This window comes from Palaemon carinicauda, chromosome 21 (genome assembly GCF_036898095.1).
Source record: "Palaemon carinicauda isolate YSFRI2023 chromosome 21, ASM3689809v2, whole genome shotgun sequence".
In the NCBI taxonomy this organism is placed as follows: domain Eukaryota; kingdom Metazoa; phylum Arthropoda; class Malacostraca; order Decapoda; family Palaemonidae; genus Palaemon; species Palaemon carinicauda.
In genome coordinates, this window is record NC_090745.1 from 88,410,316 (window position 1) to 88,421,141 (window position 10,826).

The window sequence follows — 10,826 nt, forward strand, 5'->3', positions numbered from 1 at the left end:
CCTTCAGACGTAAAGTCAGCATAAAGTGACAACAATTTATTTTCATTCCTAAAACATTCTTCAGTATCTAAATATGTCAGCTATGGGCTGTTATTCACAGAAAATATTGTGGAAATTAGTCGCCACTTATATAACACTTGGATATTAGTTTCTTACGAAAAATATTACATTAAAATGTATATAGTGATATTTTATTTTGACTGGAACAATGATAAACCCAAATAATAATAAAGAAGCTCTTGCTTGAATCGTAATCTATGAATATTATTTTTACATTTCGTTTAAATCACGCTTGCCTATACGCTTTTGTAATGACAGGTCAAGTTTAACCGAATCGTGGAGCTAAGATTTAAAACATGTTTGCCTTTTCTTGCTTTGATTATATTATAAAGTCAAAATGCAAGTAATGATTACATTGTATTATTGCGTCCATGCTTAAATCCATATGAGTTAATGTGAACAAAAAATATCCATATAACACATACCGTAAGCACTAGGTAACTCTCTAAAGATTACGATTTGTATAGGAATGAAAGGTGGAGTTGTGTAGTTATGCATGACCTTCAAATCATTGTGGGCAGCTCTCCAAAAAAAGGTACTTATTGGTTTAAGGGAAAATAATGAGCTGTTTGTTTTTTATTTTGCTCCATAATGTAAATAGCTTCTTTATTGTTTTCGTCCTTTAGCAGATTTTCCACCAAAACGTCACCAAGTCATAAAGTATAATTTACATTTCACTAAATCGTTTGCACAATCACATTGCATTACATACTTGAAGTTTTCAAACGTCTTATAAGTAGTTACTGCAGATTTGATGAATATCAAGAAAATGAACAAATTCACACCTTTGTCCAAGCAATGAAGGCTTTAGATTCGCACTAAGGATTCAAGTCTACAGCAGCAGAGGCCCAGTTCCCCCGGAGCTTGAAGTCACGACCTAGTTACGTCGAACAGGTGAACTAATGACTGGTTATCATACAGGCTTACGTAGCGTAGGGCGAGGGAGAGAGAAAGCAAGAAAGAAAGTGAAGCAGGTGGCTATTGTATGGATATTGAGTTTTCTTAAACGTTTGGTTGTATTTTATAAAGGATTGGAAACGGAGAAAGAAAATAGATGATTATTGCCAGGGTTCCAATTACTTAGGCTTTTTATGATACGATATTAATGCAGATTATGCACCTTGTCACTTTTGAAGGGAGGAACAGAAATAAGAGTGGGAATTTTTTATCGTTTACAAATGGATGACATCAAATACAATAATTTTCATATTGTTACTTGTCATTAATAAATACATAGGTATTTGGACAGAAAAACTGAAAAAAAAAGAATAAAAAAATCCTTTATGTGGAAATTATGAATAACTAGAAACATTAGAATTTTGTATCAAATTTTCTGCTGTGGTATTTCCAGCTTTATACATTGTTTGGATTAGAAAGAGCAACATACTGGAGAGAGAGAGAGAGAGAGAGAGAGAGAGAGAGAGAGAGAGAGAGAGAGAGAGAGAGAGAGAGAGAGAGAGAGAGAGAGAGAGAGAGAGAAAAAGAGAGAGAGAGAGAGAGATACTTTATCTCATTGTGGTCGTTGTTATCAACGTAACTTCCTGTCTCCTGGTCTGCCCATGTCATCTTCTGTCTGTCGATCCCTACTTTTTAATCGCCTACCATCTCATTCTGAAGATGCTTTCGACAAAGACATTCTTAAGATTCTGTCACAATGACATTATTAAGGTGCTGTTATAAAGACATTCTTAGGATGCTGTAACAAAGACATTATTAAGGTGTTATCACAAAGACATTATCAAGGTCCTGTGACAAAGACATTCTTAAGATTCTGTCACAAAGACACTCTAAACATGTTGTCACAGACATACTTAGGATGCTGTCACAAAGACATTTTTAAGGTGCTGTCACAAAGACATTCTTAAGATACTGTCACAAAGACATTATTAAGATGCTGTCACAAAGACATTCTTGAAATACTGTCACAAAGACGTTATTAAGGTGCTGTCACAAAGACATTAAAAAGGTGCTGTCACAAAGACATTATGAAGATACTGTTACAAAGACATTCTTAAGATGCTGCTACAAAGACACCCTTAAAATGCTGTCACAGACATTCGAAGGATGCTGTCACAAAGACACTTAGAATGTTGTCACAGACAAACTTACGGTGCTGTCACAAAGACATTTTTTAAGATACGGTCACAAAGACATTATTAAGACGCTATTACTAGGATTTTTCTTTGCGTCCTGTGTTGTTTTCCTGCCAGTAATGGTACCAAACGGTGTTCATGCTGCCACGTGACAACAGTTTGTTTCTTTAGATAAATAGCCATAATTTTTCAAAGGTCAGTACTAATTTGCTTTTGAACGAGTAATACTCAACAAAAAGGATAACTATCTTGCTTATTCAGAGATAGTGAATAGCTTTCCTTAGATATTGCTGGAGCCTAGTTATTTTCAAAACTGAAAATTCGTATGTCTATTAGAGTCATTAAAACACAATTTTGTCTCAAGTATATTATTTATTATAACACTTCCATTTAAGGTTGTTCATATCCCCATTCGACTCAAGGATATGTAAAGAATCGTTTAAGCTTATTGTTACCGAGTCTTACGCTTCGTGTATTAATTTGTATCATATTTTAAAACCATTATTATTATTATTATTATTAATATTAATATTATTATTATTATTCTGTAACTTTAAGTTATTCAATTTCATCCGTTGAATTTCCTCATTGGGAGAGAGAGAGAGAGAGAGAGAGAGAGAGAGAGAGAGAGAGAGAGAGAGAGAGAGAGAGAGAGAGAGAGAGAGAGTGTGTGTAAATCTTAAGTCCTTTTGATGAGACTTTTTTTGTTTTAAGAGAATAACGAGCGCCGGATGACATGGTCCTTAATAACCGATGATAAGTCGTCGACGATTGATGACAGGCAGTACGATTCAAATTACACGCATTACGCTAACCAAATAACACACTTCCCGTCCATTCAGGTGAGAAAGAAAGAAGAGACCAGTATATTGCAGATGCTAATGTTATGGGAGTTGGTAATGCCGCGCACTCACGTCAGGGACCGATTCATCATACGCATGACTCGTGTTTTCTTCCAGGTTGTTTGAAGGAGCCATTGTTGTTGAGTGGTTCAACTGCAGGTCGTGGATGATGGCTCTTTCAGTCTAACGTCATTCATGGCTTGTTTCAACTCTTGTTCTTTGGTGTTGATCTTTTCCGACCTAAGGTCGGTGGTAGGTATCGGATTAACTCTTGGTTATTGGTAGTATTTTTCTTCAAATTAGAGGTGTTTATTACATTGATGATGGCATTTTATGAATGTTTCTTGAATAAAATGCTGGTTATTGATGATGTTTCTCTTCAAATTAGTGGTGTTTTTACATTGATGATAATATTTTCTTCATATTTCCTGAATAAATTGTTGGTTATTGATGATGTTTCTCTTCAAATTAGTGGTGTTTTTACATTGATGATGACATTTTATTCATATTTCTTGAATAAATTGTTAGTTTTTGGTGATGTTTTTCTTCAAATTAGTGGTGTTTTTACATTGATGATTCCATTGGCTGCACATTTCCGTTGTTACTCTTTTGTTAATAGAAGGATTTCCCCTTCATCTCATATCAGCTTTTCCAGCCTAAGGTCAATTTTGGCTGTTGTATCAGTGGTGGGTCATAGCAGTCATAGACGGTTCTCTTCCCAGCTAAAAGAATATGGCCATGATATTACTACATGTTTAAATTTAATGGTAGGTATGGTGCAATTTGGATGAAATATATGTGAAGAAAACTTATAAACTATGTCAATGTTTATCGAGTGAGTAATTGTAGAGTAATTATGAAAAAAAAATTAATTCTATCGTATATATATTTATATTTATTCTTTATTATAGTAAAATCTTAAAAAAAAAAATTACGATAATAAAAGTTTTTATCTACAACAATCTAACAGCGTAGATAATACTTGGAGTCTTTAGTTAAGTAAAGTAATTAAGTTAACTAAAATACCATGATTAGTTTTAACAGCTTATTACCTCTTAAGAATGGAAAAGCATCGAATATAATAATTTTCCCAGACCTGCTTATGTAATTAACATTACTGTTACTGACTATCGTTATGTATTGCAGCCACCAGGGAGGTTACATTGTAGGTTTCTATTGCTACTACTGAAAATTATTGTGTTGCGATCTAACAAATTTGCCACTCACTAAAACATCGGAAGCCAGGCGATTATTATTATCATAATTATTATAATTGTTTTTATTAATATTATTATTCAAATTTACTTGGTAATTGATCTATGATTATTATTTTTTTCACTGTGAAGTGATTGCCATGAAATAGGAAGTGACCCCAGTGGAAAATCAGATGAAAAAGGTTATTATTATTTATTTTCGTATTATTACCTACACTGTTATTATTGCTATTATTATTAACACAAGCAAATAAACCATCGTACGATCAGCAACGAAGACAAACCAACTGGTAAATAGGGAGATTTTCATAAGCCCATGATGGGAGGGGGTTGACTGGTGAGGACGGGGGTGGGAGTTACGTAGTTATACGCAATTCGCCGCTGCTAGACCACAGGAGAAACCACACTTGACGGATAATTATGAACGCGAGTGTTACGTGTCAAGCTGGTGACATCGTCAGGTTTAAATGCCTTTGGTCGTTTCTCATAAATGTTCCCACCCCAAATAACTATCTTCCCTATACATCGCCTGTGCTTCGGTTTTACCGTACGGTTAACCCAACATTTGTCTTCGATAAATGGACAGACAGATAGATGGATGGACGCATAGAGAATGAGCTTGACACATTGGGAGGGTTGAAAATTTCATAAATTCTTTTTAACATTTGTTCGAGTATCAGCTTATGTCTTTAGATTTTCATATATGCTAGGTAATTTGAGGAAATCGTATAGAATGTCTAGAGGGATTTCGAAAAATTTGAGGTTTGCCAAAGCAAGTTACCAGTGATAGAAGTCATAAGAAAAGGTGCATCAGGCACCCGACCCCTTTATGTAGGGATAACGGTGAGAAAGAAGAAGAAAAATTGCTTTCGAATTCCATCACTTAAATAATTTTCTAAATAAGGACAGGATAAAGTTTGCAATCTATAGAGATTGTCTTATGAAAATATAGAATATATGGTTTCCTTGCAATAAACTACATGATGATTTGCAATATTCTGGAGGCGCCATTTTTCTATGGAGATTCTCATGAAAAGTGTTCATGTTACGGACGAGTGAACAGGAAAACGGTACCATAACGATGTCTAGGTACTTTTGTATAGGAAAACCCTTACGGCCTTATATGCAAATTTCGTCTTCATTTTTGGTAATTTCTGCTCGTTAGAGCAAGAAGACACTTGGGAACTAGGTACTGGTTTCCTCGGGTGTTTGGTGTACTAATCGACGGATGTATAAAGGATGAAGGGCAATGGGGGAGGGGAGAGGGGCATCGCCCCTTCCCCTGGTGACGCTCTTTCCACACGAGTCGTCGAAATGATGACCTCCGTTTTAACCTGAAGCGAGGCCCAAAGGGTTTCTTTTTCATCCTCCTTCTTTATACATTGGTAAATCAATTTTGGCAATTTGTGTATTTATCGGTTATTTAATAAGAATACAAATGTATTTTTTTATTTTTCAAATTCTCATTGCATTATTTACAGAACAAAATTCAGATTGACAGGTTGTTTTTACTCATCCTGAAATTTGTAAACTTTGAAAGTTGCAATTAACTGTAATGTTAAGTTTATATTTCAATACAGTGTACTGAATCCTACAAATACAATGTTAATACGATATATGATATAAAATTATATTTGTATTTCGGGCAGAAATTCAGGTTTATTTGTATAGTTTTTTTTTCTATATTGGAAAAGAAAGGGAAATGTATACATATATAATTGATGTCAGTTTTAGATTAATGAATTAGATGTAACAGAATCCATCTATCTGAAATGTTGTCCTTTGTAGATTTGTGTTTGTAATATGTTTTACCAAAAAGTGAACATTTATGACGAACACAATTAGACGTGCTATTTCTCGTAGAATTCAGAGACATTTGTGTATGTTATGACTTTGTTAGTAAAAATTAGAACTCATAATGTATGAAATACAATTTTTTTCTGTACATACCTTGAAATCAAGCAGGACTGGCTGTTGTAATTTCTTCTCGAGAGCCTTGAAGATCAGTGCCTACAATCGGTAAGGAAAATTTAGAATGGCGATTATCGTCAATTATGAGGTAAATTGTGAACATCGATCATTAATTGTACGCTACAAAATCCTTTGGCGTTAATGTAAGAAGTTTGTAAATTTCCTTTTTATGAATATTTTAATATATTTAGGTTTACAATTACCTTGTGTAGTACTTTTATTATTTGATATTTTCGAAATCAGTAGACAATGGAAAGTTACTATGGTATATTTATTTAGGATTTTATTTATCTATATAGGACAGCATAAGAGGCCAAAAATTGTAAGTTAGAAGTAAAATAAGCTTCTAAGTTATTGAGTGAAATTTTTAAATTGTATTTTATTCGTGCCTAGTCCACTCCTTATATATTATAAAACAATTGTATCACTCGTTAGTATCTCCTCACCTAAATTACTGCAATACGGCGTGGGGGAGTAGTAGTAGAAATGTCTTGCAACCATTAATTGTAATTCAAAAAAGACTGGTAAGAATCATAAGCTCCAGTGATTACTTAGCTCAGGGGTGGCCAACCTTTCGTTTCCCATGCACCAATTTTTTTCACTTCTAATTCAGATGCGCCACATCCCTTAAGTATGGCAATATTATTTGTCATTTATATATATATATATAAACATTATATATATATATACATATATATATATATATATATATATATATATATATGTATATATATACACACAAATATATATATATATATATATATATATAAATATATATATATATATATATATATATATATATATATATATATATAAATAAATAAATATGTATATATATGTATATATATATATTTATATATATATATATATATATATATATATATATATATATATATATATATATTAGTGTGGACAGATGTAGCAGTTGTAATAGAAAGGATTTAAAATAAATACAAAGTGAACTGTATTGACACTTTGAATTTGTATTTATAATATTCATTAGGTATTTCTGAAAGTACTATTAAAGATATATTAACATAATTAGCAGTTTTAAAAAAAAAGTAATTTCACATGCAGGGAAAATAAACATAACTAGGTTTAAAGAGACTTTTGCTTTGCTTTGCTTTCACCAAATCTGTAATATTAGGAGTTAAATTAGTAACTGAGAGCAAGAGGGTTCAGATTTGAGTCGGATAGTCGCGACCTCAGTTTGTTCTTGATCGTTTTCATGGATAAAAAAGCTTGCTGGCATCTGTATGTTATTTCAAAGCGACAGGTATAACTTTGGGCAAATTTTCTCAGTTCTGGAAAATGTTCACCTGGTAATGATCGCCAAAAATTAAGCCTTTCAGATGCACTTGGGAGTGAGGGCAGTTCATTAAATTTACTCTTTAGTACTGAATTTGCTCTTAGATCAATAAGTTCCATCTGTATAATACTAGGCATCTTCAGAATGTTATTTTCAGTAAGTGAAAAGGGAATTAAAAATGCAAGCATGCAATCTTTTTCAGCAAAATCACTAAAACGACTATCAATGGCCTCTTGCAGTAATATGATTTTTCCAAAGTATTCTGTAAAGATGGTATTATCTTCAGCACATTCACTTTGTTCCTTTAAATGTGGAAATTCGCTCAACTCCTTGTTTTCTAACTGAGAGATAAACAGTTTTAACTTCATTTTGAATGCACTGATATCATTTACTAAACTAGGAAACAATTTATCTTTGCCCTGCAGTTTTAAATTTAGGTCATTGAGATGACTGGTAATGTCAACTAAAACTGCTAAATCAAATATCCACTTTTCATCACACAGCATATTCGTCCAAGGCTAATGAAAAGAAAGAGCATGCATGGACACGGTCTTTCAGTTGCTCAGATACATCACGAGAAAGTTCCTTAATGCGTCTTGTAATTGTCTGCTTTGAAAGAGCTATTTCGTTTACCTTTCTTTCAATACTTTTATAGCCAACATATTTTGCAAATTTTGGGAGACGGTTTAACAATATCTTCACCATCAGAGAAAGGCTTATGTTTTTTAGCGAACACACAAGCAATTTCGTAGGATGCTTCGAGCATTGCCAGACTTTCACAACCTCTCTTAACAAGGAGGTTTAACCTCTTTTTCATATCCTCTTTTTTTCTTGACCACATATTCTTTCTGTAACACAGAGCCAGGCACTAACTTTTGTTTTTCTTCAATTTCAACTTTGTGTTTCTTATAGTGCCTGCTAAGATCGTGTCTTCTGTTATCTGAGAGAGTGCTTTCACAAACAATACGCATTGGTTTTCCTGAAGGACTTGCAATGGATAAAAATTCATTTTCCCACAGTTCATTAAACTGACGTTTGCTATCACTTTCTGCTCTTCTTTTGCTCATGTTCTTTTTCACTGTGATGGGCAAACCACCTACCAAAAAAAAAAAAAAAGGTTAAACTTATTGAATGTTCAAAAAGAGATGATTTCTTCATAAATCATCGAATCGAGAACAAATAATTTTGTTGAGAAACAGAGAGGGGGGGGGGACTTCATGAAAATATAATGATTATTATTATTATCGCCACAAACTGATCAGAAAAGGCTCATATACAATACATGAAAAAATAGACATGATGATATACAAACGATGACGCCTAAAGTTCTTGAAAATATATGGTTCATCAGATAAAACAATATTTGTAAGTTTCGAAAATGCAAAAGTTCAGTTATTCACATACCCTGAATTATGAGTCCATCGGGATAACACTCCAAGCGTCAACTCTAAACTGGCTCGTAATTTTTTTTGTATTTTTCCACATGGCAATCAGTGCTATTGCTTGACGATTCAACGCCAGAAAAGTATAATGCGTGCGCATTTATGTACAAATGTCGCGGTTATTAACTGCAGTATATTTGAAATATACATCTTTAAGCAACAATTGAATGCTGTTTGAGTGTCCAAGCAACATTTTAGGGTAATTCACTTCAGGTATATAATGATGACGCAATATTGTTTAAAGATGACTAATAGATGCACATGGAACAATAAAATCAAATGAAAATTATTTCTGTTTTAGATTAGAACAAATCTCTGTAAAACTCACTTCTAGCTATAAGTTACTTAAATTCTCATTGTATTTTTTTTTTATTTGGAAAATTAGTATTATCATTATTATTATTATATTTTTTTTTCTTTTATTTATGAGCAGGCATGTTTTTTTTTTTTTTATTATTATCTCTGGGGTTTAGTGCGCCACTCATAATCGTGCCATGCGCCACTGTTGGCGCATGCGCCATAGGTTGGCCACCCCTGACTTAGCTCATACCTCGCCACTCTTCCGGTCTCTCTCGATATTGAAGCTGGAAGACACTTATAGGCTCTCCTTAATGAATATGATGTTCCAAACACTTATTTTGAGCACATTTCCAGATTTAAGACGAAAAATAATTCAGGAACAATCAGTTCATCCATATGGAACAAGAAATTCAAACTTAACTCTTCCTTTCATACGTATTAATAGATGCGAGCAATCGTATCTATACCAAGGTATTAAACTTTGGAATACTCTGCCCGCTTATCTAAAGGCACTGCTTAGCGTTCGATCTTTTAAGAAATCATATACAAATCTCCTGTTATCTGGGTATTAAGCTTTATTCATAAATATTTATACTTGCCTACCTAACCACAACGCAAGTATGTTTCATTGTTTAGAATATTTTTTTATTTGTAAAACTAATTCTTTTACTGAGTTTTTTGCTTAATATCTACAATTTTTCAATGTATATACCATTAGCTTTCATATACAATCCTTCTTTATCATATAAATATGCATTTCCATTTGTTTTTAGGCTAAGAATCTCATTTATATGTATCTACTTGTATACATATGATTATGTATATGTATGGGTACATTTTGTATATCTATATCCATATTTACTTTATTTTTTATTTTTACTTAATTGATGATATTATTTTAGTTGTATTATTGCCCGAAGAGCTCTGCTCCACATGGGCTTGGTCTGAGTCTTTTTTTCTTTTTGTAAATCTTTGTATGTAAATATTTTTTGTCCAATAAACATTATTATTATTATTATTATTTATTATTATTACTCTACAATTAACTTCAATTCACCTAATGTATAGAGAGATACAACCAAACATTTTAGTACTTTTGGCTTTTACCTTTCTTTTCCGCTGCACAGTAAAGTATCTAAAATGTATTGAGAAAACGATTTGTAGAGTCCCTGCTGACGTGGTCTTGGCTAAGGTCTATATATGTAGACCTTGGTTTCGGCTAAGAAGCATAGGTTCGAATCTTTGCCTAGCCAGAAGCATTCATCATAAATGAATTTCCAGTGAGCATACATTCCCAAAGGTATAATTTGATATTGAATGGTATTGTTGTTGATATTTACATTGATTAAAATCACGTGTAATATATATATATATATATATATATATATATATACATATATATATATATATATATATATATATATATATATATATATATCCATCCAAAAGAGCCATAGGAAAAATTATTATATTTTCATTTTACCTATGGTTCTCTTTCACTTGAGCATCACTATTATTTATATATATATATATATATATATATATATATATATATATATATATATATATATATATATATATATATATATGTATAT

The 10,826-nt window shown here is 32.3% G+C and overlaps 1 protein-coding gene across 1 annotated transcript; it reads right to left on the bottom strand.

Moving 5' to 3' along the window:
* Positions 1–7,335: 7,335 nt before the first annotated feature.
* On the bottom strand, positions 7,336–7,995 carry LOC137615030 (general transcription factor II-I repeat domain-containing protein 2-like). The gene has a single exon (XM_068344666.1). The coding sequence runs from the start codon at positions 7,993–7,995 to the stop codon at positions 7,336–7,338; it is 660 nt and encodes a 219-aa protein (XP_068200767.1).
* Between the last annotated feature and the right edge of the window lie 2,831 nt (positions 7,996–10,826).

Bases quoted from the DNA above. Each gene is read 5' to 3' on its own strand.
- LOC137615030 (XM_068344666.1), bottom strand. From the start codon at position 7,995: ATGCTGTGTGATGAAAAGTGGATATTTGATTTAGCAGTTTTAGTTGAC.